The sequence below is a fragment of the Garra rufa genome, chromosome 10, assembly GCF_049309525.1.
Source record: "Garra rufa chromosome 10, GarRuf1.0, whole genome shotgun sequence".
In the NCBI taxonomy this organism is placed as follows: Eukaryota; Metazoa; Chordata; class Actinopteri; order Cypriniformes; family Cyprinidae; genus Garra; species Garra rufa.
The window spans coordinates 26634541-26650739 of NC_133370.1; the positions used below are offsets into that span (position 1 = coordinate 26634541).

General features: G+C 37.1%; 1 protein-coding gene across 1 annotated transcript in view; it reads right to left on the bottom strand.

Moving 5' to 3' along the window:
• The window catches only part of LOC141344269 (TRAF2 and NCK-interacting protein kinase-like), a 119791-nt gene that overhangs the window by 85567 nt on the left and 18025 nt on the right, over positions 1–16199 (bottom strand). Inside the window, exon 2 of the mRNA XM_073849102.1 lies at positions 15945–16010. Within this exon, the coding sequence (XP_073705203.1) occupies positions 15945–16010 (66 nt within the window). The remainder of the gene's footprint in view (positions 1–15944; positions 16011–16199) is intronic.

Here is a 16199-nt window from a genome sequence, read left to right on the forward strand (position 1 = left end):
GGTACAAAACTACCTTTTATACTCTGCCTGAAGGCAATAGCATTCTGGTTGTTTGACCTACAAGGACGAAGAGCTGATAATTCATGATCTTAATGAGTGTAACGAAGGCGAGAGTCAGTGCTGATGCATTTTTAATGTAAATCCATTTGACCTGGATTAGCGTTATGATGAAGAGCGCATGGTCTGATGCTTAAAATGGCAATTTATTAAAGTCACCACAGTGTCAGGGAGAGACAGTGATGCCAGGAAGTCAAAAAGAAGAAAGGCTGTTGCTCCGTTTTGCTATGCGAGAGAGCAGCGTGAGGTTTCCTGCCATCCAGTATCGCACACCTCCCATCTGGTCTCGAAAAAAAAGAGAGGGAAACTTCACTTTGATGTCTTAAACCCTTCTACGCAAAACGAATACTGAAGCTCTGATGGCCGATAACGTTAAGTGTTCTTCCCTGGTCACGACTCACCTCTGGTCATAATGCTTAGCTTGTTTTCAGCAAAACTGTACACGTAAACGCATACACTCAAACAAACGCACTTATGCGTAATAAGATTATGCAGAGAAAGCGTATCGATTACTAAAATGACATGTGTTTCCGTTACACATTTTGGTCAGGATTGTTCTTACAGTCTTAAGAGGAATGTCAAAACCCTGTCTCTGAGACACGATACAGCTAAATCCAGCCAGAGTAACTACAGCAGAAAACAGTTAGGGTTTTTTACGTCGTAACTGTTCAGAATCACATACAGTAATCATCTTACTAACATAAAATGACCCCCATGAAGGTACCCTCAGGCCATCCTAGGTGTATACGACTTTCTTCTTTCCGAAAAATATATTCTGGTTATATTAAAAAATGTCGTGGCTCTTCCAAGCTTTGTTATGTCAGTGTACAGGTGTTGATATTTTGAAGTCCAACCATCATAAAAAGTACTCCACACGGCTCCGGGGGGTTAATAAAGGCCTTCTGAAGCGAATCGATGCATTTGTGCAAGAAAAATATCCATATTTAAAACTTTATAAACCCGTAAACATGCATATGACAGTTAACGGAAACTATTTTGGTTTATTAAGCTATTATTATTTTTCTGCACAAATGCATCAATTTGCTTCAGAAGGCACTGTGTGGAGCACTTTTAATGATTGACGGATGCACTTTATTGGACTCCAAAAAAACAATACCACCCATTTACTGCCATTATAAAGCTTGGAAAAGCCAGAGATTTTTTGTAATATAACTCTGATTGTATTCGTCTGTGGGAAAAAAAAAAGTCATATACACCTAGGATGGATTGAGAATGAGTAAATCATGAAGTAATTTACAAGGGGATTTCTATAAGTTAAATAGGCCTGCCCTCGACTTAAGGTTTTTCTGGTCGATTAGTAGTTGTTCATTTTAAGCATTAGTCGACTATTAGTCGCACATTTATTAATAAACCATATAAATCATAATATTGAGCCTTTAATTTCCTACATGGCCTAATAAGCACTCAAGTGAATGCAAAAAAGCTTGCTGCAGAGAGAATATTTGTTTTCTATTTGAATTGGTTTATTTAAAGTACATTTCACTCTCTATTGATATATTTTTCCTGTCTGTAAGGCAAGTATATATAGAGTTTCGAAGTTTCGCACTCAAGTTCACAGCGACCGAGGCGACAGAAAGCGCATCCTGTTTGCCTCCATTATTTTACAAAAGCACAACGTTTCGTTGTTATTCTGAGTGCAGAAATTCTTAAATAATTCTTTACAGATTCGAAAGATGTATTACTTTTATCTGTATGACCAAAAATGAAAATTTGAAAAGATTTTTTTTTTTCTGTGACTAATAAAATTTTGGTCGACCAAGCCTCTTCTTGACGACTATTAGGAGGCAGCACTAAAATTAAATAATACATTTTCCAAGTAATACCAAGCTCTTCAATATATATCAGGTAGAAATTGAGTAAAAACCTTTTTTAATTCTTAAACAGTAAATCAAAGGCCTTTAAAATAAAGCCAAAAAGGTTGAGAACCACTGGATTAAACAATATTGGACTAGAAATTTAAAATAGGACAAGGTCATGTGACAACACTATCATACTGGACTACTGTTAGAAATGTTTGAATACTGTTCCAAATATCTTTAAAGATAATGAGTGAACAATGTGAATATGATCATAACAGGACACTGCTGTACAATCAGAGACAATCAAAACATACTCTATTTTATATTCAATATTGTGAAGCAGGACTTTAAATCAGTTAATGTTCACGCTGACTGAGCTACCCAGTGTGAATAGAAATCAAGCAAAAAGCATCCTGTGTGTCATAGCTGCAGCTGGTTATGACAGTCATTATAAATTACACATAGGAAAAACTAAATGAAAACATCAAAGCTTGTGATTCTTCAGGCGTTGCATGAATCACTGAAAGGGTTCATGATATTGTTATATATAATGACATTTTCAGCACTTCTGTAATGAGGGAGAACGGTATTGACGTGGGCGACTTTTCCGCTGACATGCAAATTTGGTGGATTTTCTGTTTAATGATCAGTCAGCAGCATATGATTTGCAGTTCCTGCAAACGAGAGCCTGAGCGTCTTGTTCATGAGTGTTTGACAATAATGAAATCATCACTACTGGAAAAACCAAGTCCCACAGACATGTCTGTGTCTTTCAAGTTGAAAGCGTGTGGCTGGGAGAGGAACAGTCCAGACGCCCGTCTTCACTCTTCACTGAAGCATAGACTCCAGTCACAATCTAGCAACTCTTAATAAGAACACAGATCTTCAGTTTAGACAGCACTGCACTGAAGAAACAGGAAGTCCCCATGTGTTTATGATGCATACACGGCTTTAAAGTGCACATGGGTGTGAAGCATACTGTTCAGTAAACCACATGAAGTATCAAGGTTCTTCCTTTGAGCTGTTAGCCAAAAGCAAAAAGCAAAAATCAAAGTCAGCAAAAGGCCTTGTGCCATATTTTATGAGCATTTTTGAAAAGACTTTAAAAGGAAATAGCAAAGTCAGCATCCACTCCATCCATAAAGACAACAAAATAGCGCTGAGGCACTCATTGAGAAACTTTCACCATGCAGACTGTTCCTCAAGGTGGAAGTGGTAACAGTCAGCTGCTTCTGGTCTGGTCTGGCCTGCGGCTTTGCTTTGTAAATGAACTATTGCACTGCAAACATAAAGAGAACTGGAGAATGTGTAAAATGATTACAGGGATGAGAAAGAAAAGACGAAACAAAGCAAAACAAACTTAAAGTGAAACGTTTAAGCTAGTTAAAGCTTTCATTCAAAACAAGTTAGCAAAGCATGTTTCTCTATTTTCTGAGACAAACAAAGGAAGAATAACATGGTAACAATCTTAACATGGTGTACACAGGGGAAGCATTGTGCTGGACTGGTGCAATACCAACTACTTGAGCAACTACAAACCTCATGTGACGCATTTTAAAGCAAAACAAACCCACGTGAAGGACAATTATTGCAGTCACTAAGAAGGGAAATGCTTCCTCTTCTCTGTCTGGGGAAGTCTGGCCTTGTCCTCATCCGTTCTCTAGCTTTTCACACACACACACACACACACACACACACACACACACACACACACACACACACACACACACACACACACACACACACACACACACACACACACACACACACACACACACACACACACACACACACACACACACACACACACACACACACTTCTAATTATTTATTTAGACTCCTCAGCTTTGGTTTGAAAAGTAAAAGTGCCATGTCATGAACAATTCGGTTGCACTGCATTTATAGTCGTGTTGAGGTGTAAAAATATAAAAGTAGCACGCTCAAAAAAAAAATTTTTCCACCAAAAGCCCACTTTTTCCAACCCAGTAACAATGTAATGTTAAAAAGTATTTAGGGCTGTTTAACGATTAATCGCATACAAAATAAAAGTATTTGTTTATATAATATATATATGTATGTAATGTGTATATGTATTATGTACAAGAGAAAACTGAAAAAATGTTTATATATTAAAAACATTTTTTTATATAATACCAATTGCATGACAATAAATGTATACACATGTAAATATTTTCAAAATATATACTGCATGTGTGTGTGTACATAAATATACACAGTAAAAACACATTATGTAAACAAAAACTTCGATTAATCGTTTAACAGCACTAAAAGTATCGTTACTGTTAACTAAAGCTATTAAAAAATGTTTTGCTATTTGAAATGAACCTGGAATAAAATGAAATACAAATTTTAGATGAAAAACCATTTAAAAAAATGAAATGTTACTTTGGCATAATTATTATGTCTGAAAAAGAAACTAATGAAATGCATTTAAATTAATAAAAGAGCAAACTAAACAGGAAGATCCGGCTGATTCTAATGAATCATTTGAATGATTCATGTAAACAAATCAATAAAAAAAATTGATTTATAATGAGTACCTGGCGAGATCTTTTTTCGAAAATATTTCGCTAATTGAGGCTGCTGTAACAAAATAGTACGTTTGCCTCTATTCTATTATTTTAATGTTATATAACAGTGAGCTATATACATTCTGAACATGAATATATGAATACACAGTATATTCACTTTCTGGTCGCATTTAGTGTTAATATATTGGTTCAAGTTTAACGTCGTTATTGCAATTCTTTGTCCATAAAGTAATCCAAATTAGTTTTACTCACAAAAATAAAAATAAAAAGCTCTATAATTGCATAAGTCCATATTGTTAAACCCTTCAAAAGCTTTGAAACAACAGGCTCATCCAGGTAACTGCAATAGGCGCTATTTGTTTGCTAAGAAAAAAAAAAATTCATCTTGAAAGCTTAGCATTTGGTTGGCTAATAAAACATTAAAAGTCAAATCAATATTTGGAATCGCAGACCCGCTCTCTCGTTTCATACAAACGCAGTTGCTGCCTAGGGGTGTAAATATTAATCTATTCGTATCGATGCATCGATTATGCAGCCGCCGATTCAATGCATCGATTCGTCCGCAAGAATATCGATTAATGTGTTTATTTTGCCGCCTGTTTGTTCACTTGTCTATTTTTAGAATCCGTTCCGACCTTTCTTTTACTGTCTATGGCTCCGATGTATTAAGCGTACTACCTACTCCTAAGCTGCGGGTGGCACTAACCTCACTGTCTTCTTCTTCACACGCGTTACTTTCGTTTCACAGTCCATCTATGATGTTGTTCATGTTCACAGACCTCACATTGTTGTCTGACTTTCAAGAGCGATGATTTTGAACTGATTATGTGGAGTAGTATTCTATTTGCAGTTCATCTACTGCAGAGGATGTGTGACCATTACCTCTTAATAAGATGCAAATTGTATTTTCAAAATGTAACCAATTTTGTATGAAAGAAACTTTTTTAAAACGGTGAATAGGCTAATTGGCCATAGTAGACCTGCACTATAAGTTTTATTTTTTTTTTCTTATTACAATTTATCTGATTGCACTTTGTAGATGCAGTAACTTATATTTGCTGTTCTATTTTGCAGTGCATTGAGCACAACTGCTTTAGTGGAACATACACATTATGTGAATAGAATACTGTTTCTGTATTCTCAATAAAAGGCAAATTATTTACTATTTTTGTTGATTTATTTGAAACTTAATAGATATCATGTAAAAATATCTAATATTGAATCGAATCGGATCGAATCGCATCGTATCACAGGGAATTCTGAAGTATCGAAAATAATCGAATCGTTGGCTTAAGAAATCGATATCGTATCGAATCGTCTTGAAGGCTCCGATTTACACCCCTATTGCTGCCATTTTGCAACTATTGTTTAGTACAATGTAATAGATTGTAAGATAACAAACAAACTGGTAAGATTTTAAAACGGTTTCATCTTAAATCACTATTTCTATCGCCATTATTATTCATGTGGTGAAATGCTGTGTAATAAGTAGTATAACTGTACTCCAATCTCTCTTAATGTCCGTCTAGTTTGAACTTGCCACTTGCTAGCAATTGCTTTGTTTAAGGAAGCTTTGCATTCAAATATTTCAACTCAAATCAGTATTTCGTGTCTAATTATTTAATTTTATGGCAAGTAGCCGTGTAATAAGCTTCACGTCGGGCTGCTGATAAGTCTGTCAGGCTTTATTCTGTGATAACAACCGGCTGGATATACATTATCCCTTAAATATTATTTAGACCTACATTTTCTCCTCAATCCATGCTTCCAATTCAGCATCTGAAGGCGGTTGATCATGACGGATATGGCTAAAATGATTACATATTCATTTTTAATCTGCCCCTAATCTTCAGGGTGATATGCGATCTTGCTTTTTAAATAATAATAAAGCATGCTGAGGGAGCAGGTGGTACATACTGCCATAAGGAAGATGAATACATGCATTCTTTATTCCATAACACCGCTGCCTAATTCCTGGACAACAATGCATTAGTTTGCCATTACTGTCAATTAAAATACCACTTATGAGTTATACCAATAAGGATTTTTTTTTTTCATTCAAGACTAAGAAATGCTTTTCCATAACAGTCGGAGAAGGGAACTCACAAGCCAGCAAGAAGCACTGCCTCATGCCCGAGCGCTTAGAGCATTGCGGGCAAATGCCAGGATGCACGCCATCTGTCATTTAGAGACCTGTTGGTGAGGGGTAGAGGAGCTCAGGCTGTTTAAAACTACTTCTTTCGCTTCCAGTCATGCATTTCCATGAATGGGCAAATAGTAGAGCACAACAGAGATAGCGAACTGCTTTAATTACTGTAGCAGTGGGGCAATCGGCAGCTTAATCACCCCTCATCACAGGCCTGCCTCGAACACCACGGATGCCTCATTTGCCTTGGGCCCCCCAGAGAGCTGCCTCCAACAAAAAGACACGAACAAACACAAGCAGCAAAACCAACATTCTTCCTCCACCTCTTCTTCGGTTCCTCCATGTCTTTGCTGTTCGCCACCGCCTCTCCATGTTATCGTGGCATGAATTATGTAAAGACTACGAATTGTAATTAACAAGGCATCTCCGCATGAGCTCATCATTCCCAATAGCTGAATTTTAGCAACAGGCAACATGCACAAGCAAATATGTGTGTTAGACCAGAACCTCAGCTCTGAAAAGCCCCATGAAATATTCAACGGGCTCTGAGGAAGAGCTTTAAATTATTCAGATTTAACAATCTTTTCTATCTTTGGAACTTTTAGCGATTCTACATCGCTATATTTAAAAGTAGTAGCATGTTTAACCGAATGAGAACAAAGAAAAGAATATGAGAAAAAGAGAAATGTGTATTAGAAGGACGGATGTTCTGCTTCTGAGAGTCGTGGAATAAAGGGAATTAACTTACAAAGAGGAGGACAGAATGAGAACGAGATTAAATGTGGTTTTTTGAAGTGCAAGATTGATGGTTGTAGGCCAGAGCTAATAAATCTAACTGCAAATTGTATCCCTCATGATGAGCCTGTGTGGTCTAATGGTGAAACATCTTTCTAGAGAAAGAGAAGGAAGAAGAAACCCGCTTTCCCGACGAATTTAAAAATAAATCAATAGGTCAGGCTTTTTAAACTGTAGTCTATCAAATCTTTTACATTCACTAGAAGTCAAAAGCTCATTTCTATTCATACTTTATTATAATCTTTGCACTTTTCACTAAACTAGTTTCATAAAACTAAGTAAGTTTGTATTTTTAACGCATATAAACAAATAAATATACAGTATAAAAGTAGTTTCAATGCATTAGTTATGCCTTCGTAATGTACCTGCATTGTATAATCTCATGAATAATTGTAATCACAGTTAATACATATTTTTATAACACTTATCAATTCATTATTACACTACGCATTTTGAATGCGGTTATAATTATTTATGACAAGAAAGATTACAGTGCACATTATGAATAATTATAATGCATTATACATAAAGGCTTTAAGTAAAAGTCTTAACAATATAAATTGTACCAATACAGCTGAGGTCCCCCTTTCAGAATCTGCAAAATGTTCATGATTTTGCCAAAATAAGAGGGATCATACAAATCTTCTTGCCTGGATGATCCACAGCAGTGTTTTTTTTTTTTTTTTTTTTTTTTTTGTGTTTAGCGACAGCTGTTCACGAGTCTCTTGTTTGTCCTGAACAGTTAAACTGCCTGCTGTTCTTCAGAAAATTTCTTTAGGTCCCACAAATTCTTTGGTTTTCCAGCATTTTTGTGTTTTTGAACCTTTTCCAACAATGACTGTATGATTTTGAGATCCATCTTTTCACACTAAGGACTCATATGCAACTGTTACCGAAGGTTCAAACACTCACTGATGCTCCAGAAGGAAAAAACATGCATTAAGAGCCGGGGGTGAAAACTTTTGGAATTTGAGGATCAGTTTAAATTTACTTAAAACTTAATTTGTCTTCGAGGAAATATGTAACCATCTGTGTAGCCTCTGATCGGCAGGACTAAATGAAAAACCATGATATTTAGGCAAAATAAGAAATTTACACATCAAAAATGTACACATTCAAAAGTTTTCACCCCTGGCTCTTAATGCATTGTTTTTTCTTCTGGAGCATCAGTGAGCATTTGAACCGTCTGTAATAGTTGCATATGAGAAAATATGGATCTCAAAATCATACAATCTTTGTTGGAAAGGGTTCAAATACACAAAATGCCGGAAAACCAAAGAATTTGTGGGACCTAAAAGATGAAAACAGCTGTGGATCATTCAGGTAACAACACAGTATTCACAAGAATCAAGGGATGTAAACTTTTGAACAGGGTAATTTTTATAAATTGTGGACTGGATGTAAACATCTTTTATGGGAAATATCTTATTCAGGTCAGTACTAAATAAACAACATGCATTTTGTATGATCCCTCTTATTTTGGTCAAATAATTAGCAGATTCTGAAAAGGGGGGTGTAAACTTTTGACCTCAACTGTATATAAATTCAAAATATTACATCACAGAACACTTAATTGGGTAGTTGATGAATAATGTTTTTGTAAACAATATTTTTGTCAAAGTATAAATCAATTGATATGAACTCACAAAAGCTTCAAGCCTAACAATTATAAAAACAATTAACAAAATCTTGTTTAAATAGTTTTAGACTGAGTATATCTAGCACACACACCACAGGACATGTGAGCCTCATTAAAAGTGTTTAATGTCAGCTACTCAAATTCAGTCAAAAGTTTCCAAACTTTTGATTGGTAGTGTACAAGGAAATCAATAGAAGGAAGGGGAGTTGGTGTTATTTCTCGTACGTATTTATGCTTAATTATACAAGTATGCGCAACCGTTATAACGGCACTGCAGAGCACACTTTCTTGCATGGGCACGGTCCTAGTTAAAAAACATGACAGGAAAAAAAACACACTTGATTTTCCTCAATACACCTCTCAGCAAAAATGCCATTCTTTGGGTAAACGGAAAGTCTCCAGTGGACCATCCTGTTGGTGGTTTGGCATGGAGACTTGTTTTGTTTTTTTCAGAGTTGGTTGCCAGGGACAAGTATGGGCAGGAAAAACCACACCCACTATTTGATACTTATTATGCATTTAAAACATGAAGAAAGTGGAGCAAATGACCAAATATTGTTTAAGATCAGCCTGCGAACATATTACGAACAAGAAATATGAACACATATTTATGCATTATTAGCAGCACATCATGTTTCAAAATGCGAAAGCAGCATAGGGCATTATGACTAGACACTAATGTAAATCTGGAGCATCACTAACCAGCAAAGCATGGAATGTTCACAAACATGCAAACAAAGACATATTTCAAAATGCACCATGTGAATGTGTGCTTCATCCATGATTCATCATGAATCATATACGTAAAAGCAGTGCTGGTTTTAGATAAATTAACTGTGTCAAGTTAAAATATCACTGCAAGTGTTACAAAATCATATAACTGCTTGTGCATTATGTATGAGTGTAAGATGAGACAATTCTGATCTGCTTGAAACCTGTTCCTTAGTGAAAACAAGCTTTGGCAGGCTCATATTCATTGGTTGACAAACTGTACACAGACGTTAATGGAGAACAGTGAGATCAAGTGACCTGTGGGCAACTTCCAAGGGTACCTGAAAGCTGACGGCCTGTCAACAGATTTTATTAATTATACTAAGAATAAAAAACAAAACTGTTAAGTTAACTGCCAATTACAGGCCTGATTCACAGTCAGATTCTGATTCAATTACTATTGCTTAAGACTGTCACGGACATTAAACTGTCAAACAAACAATTGTAAATAATAATTTAGTTTTCAATTACAGTGTAAACCTACAACAAAACACCTTAAGTCATCATTTAGTCACGTTGATTTTGAATTCATACAATAGATTGTAAATTAAGACAAGTAAACAAATATTATAGGGGGTTTATTGAATAATAAAATTTAACTAGTAAAATATTTACAAAATCATGGAAAACATTTCTACATTCGCTTACAATTTTAACATGTATAATGATCTTGGTACTCAAATATGAATTTTATGATTATGATTAGATTTAATAATTGCAACGGCCTTAGAATTAATGCATTAAATCTAACATGCATCAATCTAAATAGTTTTATACTACAGTATGTACGATTATCTTTGTAGTTTTTTCCAAGTTGAATGTCCACTTGAATACTGCTTATACTTGCTCTATTTTTTTCTTTATTGCTGACTTTACCTGTTATGAATAATTCCATGAATTTTTTAAAGCGCTGTTTACTTGGGAAATAGCAGTTTGCTTAACTTATTAATGCTAATATTTAACTTTCAAAATAAAGATTGTTTTGGTATGCAAATTCGTATTGAAATTTGTGAAATCTCTCTAGCTGAAACAGATTGTATGAAGACAATAGTTGGTTTCTGTGTTTAGATAAGGTGATCTAATTATTCAACAAAGGGTACAACATAATTTAGCATGCCGTCAGCAGCGTGGAAACGGGACCAATTTCTCCCAGTCACGTTTACAGCCCCGAAACCGACCAAGATACACAAGCTCAGTAAGAATCTGAGCTGAGTCACCATCAGTAACGACAACACAAATGATGTCTTATTCAACTGCTTTCTCAACTTTAAATAAGCCATTACAGAGCATAAGACAACAACAGAGCAAAAGCGTTCAGTTCTGGTAAATGTTGCTCCACCCAAGCTCATGCCTGCATGAGCAGTGCCATTGAGCTCTGAAATGATTTCATCCTATGAGTCAATGTGACGTGATGTGGCTTATTTCAACTTCAACGCCATTATTCTGACCCGTTTCAAAGGCTCTTACTGTATATCTGTGGGGAGTAAGGAGCATTTCAAAATAAATACTGGAATTTTATCTAAACCGCTCATGACATGGGACTGTTAACAAGATCCAAATCATAGTGGAAGCTCAAAAATTCATCACTTCTGGGGGGAACAGTATGGGTTGGAATTAATAGACCGTACTTTCATTATTTTTCTCTGCATAAGATTTCAGATATCAGACAAAAACAACATTTAACATATACAGTTGAAGTCAAAAGTTTACATACACCTTGCACAATCTGCAAAATGTTATTTTACCAAAATAAGTGGGATTATATAAAATGCATGTTATTTTTTATTCCGTACTGACCTGAATAAGATGTTTACATATAGCCCACAAGACAAAAGAATAATTAAAATTATGAATGACCCTTGTTCATGGGTCCCTTGTTTGTCCTGAACAGTTAAACTGCCCACTGTTCTTCAGAAAAATCTTTCAGGTCCCACAAATTCTTTGGTTTTTCAGCATTTTTATGTATTTGAACACTTTCCAACAATGACTGTATGATTTTGAGATCCATCTTTTCACACTGAGAACAACTAAGGGACTTATATGCAACCATTACAGAGCCAGGGGGTGAAAACTTTTTGAAACTGAAGATCAGGGTACATTTATACTTATTTTGTCTTCTGGGGAACATGTAAGTATCTTCTGTAGCTTCTGAAGGGTAGTACTAAATGGAAAAAAAAAATATGCTTTTTAGGCAAAATAAGAAAAAAAAATGTACACATCCTTATTCTGTTCAAAAGTTATGCATTGTTTTTCCTCAGTTGTCCTCAGTGTGAAAAGATGGATCTCAAAAACATAGTCATTGTTGGAAAGGGTTCAAATACACAAAAACGCTGAAAACCAAAGAATCTGTGGGACCTGCAGGACTTTTCTGAAAAACAGTGGGCAGTTTAACTGTTCAGGATTTTGCAGATTCTGCAAGGTACATGTAAACTTTTGACTTCAACTGTAGGTGTTTACCTGACTTTACGTATTATGACAGCTAAGGATAGAAATAACGAAAAGAAATAAAAAGAGCCTTTAAGGGATGCGTTGAGAGCTTTTCACACAGGTCTTTCGAGCAGGTGTCTTTGCTCAGACAAGGTGTCTCTAATGCACAATGAGGCATTTAGACAGTGATATTTTTATCCAGCAGCAGAGCCAAAAATAGGTCAATGTCATCCAAAATAACTTGAGAGCACTAGGACTCTGCTCTCAGATGAGCCCCCGGAGTTACTGATGCACTTTCAGGAGTGCCCACATCCTGCCTCTTTATATCCAAAGGGTTGAATGAAGAAAAAGTGCTACTACTTGTGCAACAAAAGAAGTGCTGTCCCAAGCAGAGCTGAGAATATACTTGATGAAAAGAGGAAAAAAACATCAGAAGAACAACTAAGCATCAATTCTCCTTCAAAGGACCTGTATAAAATGGAGCCCTATGAAAAAAATTAGGCATTGAATCAGATATGAACAGACAAAGTCTAGAAGATCAACATGGAAAAAAACTTTACTAACTAGTAAACCTACAACCTACCGGTCCTGTGAGCACCCCCAACACTGCACATTTTCTATGTTTCCCTCAACTATCATGCCTGATTTAACTTGTCAGCTCATTAGTTGAGACAGCAAGACCTGAAATGGATGTGTCCGATATAAGAGACCTATAAAACGTGCAGTGTTGGGGGTGCTTGCAGGACTAGTTTGAAAACCACAGACCTACCCGATGTTAAACAGCACACAATTCAGCCATATCAGTTCCTGTCTGACCAAACACACAATCGACCAGCATATTTGCAGGTCTCAGATAAAGAACTGACAAACAGAGATATCGGAAGGAAAAAAGGGAGAGGGTTTCATTATAAACTGGATGTGATGGAATGGAATTAGTGACCCACACCCAAACCCAGCTTCAGTGTAGGAAAAGTGGTGACAGTCAGACCTCAGGGGTCTGTCTGCAGACCTGTCTTTCCAGGAACTGAAAGAGCTGCTACTCCATTATAAATGAGATGAGGAAAGGTGCTCACTTGTAGTTTGAAGTGTCTCACTAGACTAGATCGACCGGTTGCTGGGACAGCTGAAATGACCATCCTTCACTTTCTTACAAAGAACACAATTTCAAAACAATGGGACGACAAGTTGGCACCAAGTTTTTTGGAGCCCACAGACTTCCACAGACAATTCCAATGACCCTGAGGGTAAACTGAAGAATTCTGCTAGGTTTTAGCAACTAAAATTCAGTGTCAGAACCAGGAGTATCTTCTGGAGGGCTACCGTCTTGCAAACTTCAGTTACAACCCTGCTTCAACACACCTCTCTATGATTCAAGCAATCCTGAACACCTTGATTAACGGGTTCAGGTGTGTTTGCTTACCGTTGGAGCAGAGTACTTAAACTTAAACTCTTTGGGGCAGGGGTAGCCAACTGACATGTTCAACGCCCAGTAGGAAGGACATTGGTGGTTCAACCTTAATTTTATAAAGCTATAAACTGATGTCACATGGACTATTTTATCGATGTCTTACTACCTTTCTGGGCCTTGAATTTGGAAGTTGTGTTTCTGTCTATGCCAGGTCAGAAAGCTCTTGGATTTCCTCAAAAGTATCTTAACTTGTGTTAAGAAGTCAAACGAAGGTCTTACAGGTTTAGAACGAAATGAAGGCGAGTAATGAATGACAGAATTTTCATTTTTGGGCGAACAATCCTATTGAACACACCTTAATGTGCTTATCAAAGTTTTTAGGATTACTAGAAACTTACAGGCAGGCATCCTAGAACTCTGCAGGATATCAGCCATCCAGAAGCAGAATTGGACACCCCTGATCAAGCAAACTGAATCAGCGGCATAAACGCTGCACCGGCCAAACTGGGTAAGCGGTGGTTTCATAAAAAGGCTAGAATCCCTCTCACACTGGCCCTGAACCATCATGCCAGTCTTACTTCTGAAACCTGACTAGATGGGCTGATGACATTTTGCAGTTACTTCCATAAACAAATGACCTTTACTTTGACTAACCTCATCTGTCACTTTTTAACAGCCAGGGTAAAATAATCCAAAGGATTCAAAGTAAAGGATATTAATGTCGTCAACCGCCACGCTTGATTCCATCTCATCTGCTATAAACGTAGCTTCATGTAAATCATACAGGGATTGTTACCATAAGGAAATGATGGGGCAGACAGGTGCAGCTGAAGTGGATGAGGTGTACTGTACTTAAAGTACACCAACCCGAGTTCCTCCACATACACCTGGTGCACTCAGACCTACTCTGTATGTCTGAGACGTGAAGGGCAAACTAGAATGACAGAGCAGAACCCCACTAAGAGACCAGAAAGAAGCCGAGCGGAAGAGAATCACCTCCCCGTCTGAGCACAGATCGTCTCGCTCCACAAATCTGAAACGTGTGTGTCTGTGTCTGCAGCTTCAAGGCAAAGAGAGACGCATGTACATCAGACACTCTCTTATCACATTCCACCCACTAAAGAACTTCTTTTAGGCTCTATTTGCTAACTCCGGCACAGAGCCAGCTCTCATCTCTCTCCCTCCACTGCTTCCCGCTCTATCTCACGGCCACCCTTCTCGTCGCTCTTGTCTACTCCTCCCAAGCATATGTCCAGGTTCCGCAGCCGGGCGCAGCTTTGTGGCCACATGCTGTTCTGGTGGGCTGTGCAAGGACCTTATCTGACTGAACAGTTTAATACTCTAATCAGAAGATGCCCAGCACAGTTCAGGTTTACAGGGAGAGCTCACCCAAAATCATCCTCACCCTGTAGGACTGGATTTCTTTCGTAGAACAAAAAAGGAGATGTTAAAGGGTTAGTTCACTTAAAAATGAAAATTAGCCCATTATTTACTCACCCTCAAGGCATCCTAGGTGTATATGACTTTCTTCTTTCAGAAGAATACAATCCGAGTTATTAAAAATTGTTCTGGCTCCTTCAAGCTTTCATCGTTCCAAAACAAGACCAATAGTTGATGCTGCCCTTTTCCATTTAATGCAAGTCTATCAAGCAGGGTAGTCTAAGGGGGCTGATTTGGGGACGTGTGTTCTCGCACTAATCCTATCTACAGTAGTCAACATTCGAAGTGGATCAAAACCTTTCATCAAATTTGTCCTAAATCCAAAAAGAATACCCGTTCTTATCTTAGGACAAGTTTTGGTGAACTTTTTTGATCCACTTCGAATGTTGACTACTGTACATGCTTGGGACGGGCTCTGCTGTCAAACTCCACAGTACATGTGACATGTCCACCCAGTTACCTTTACATGCACATGCACACACGCACGCATCTGTTAGTTCCTGACTGTATTGGTTTTGTTTTGCCTGTCTGTTTTTTTTTTTTTTTTTTTAGTTTGTTTGTTTGTTTGCTTTCCCTGTTTGTGATCCCAATTTATGTACATCTTGCATATTCTAAAAAAAAAAAACACTCCACAGTACAAAAAAGCACAATACAAGTATCATAACAGTAGTCCATATAACTTGCACTATATTCTAAGTCTTAGTCTTCCTAAAAGTCATTGTTTGTTGCGTTCTGCAGGCAGTCACAATGGTTTGGAATTAAAATGTAGAATATTAGATTAGCTTCACATCACAACAAGTCCTTTTTCTAGTTTACATAGCTCAAAAAGCAGCTTTGGAGAAAATGTCATGGAAAAGCAATTGTTTACAAAAGAATGAAAGTTTCTTACCTTGTACACCTGACCATACGTGCCATTGCCGACCAGCTCCACCAGCTCAAATATTCCTGCAGGGTCCTAAAGAGAGCAAAATTCATGGTCAGCAAAAGTATAAACACAGATAAAACCAATAACACTCTGGTAGTAGTCTCTTTAAATGCAAATGAGCTGCTGCTCCCCGCCCCCTTTTCTAAAATAGGATTGTGCCTTTACAGCTTGTACTTTAGATACTCTGCCAAAAAACATCTGTTTGGTCTTGACTGTCAT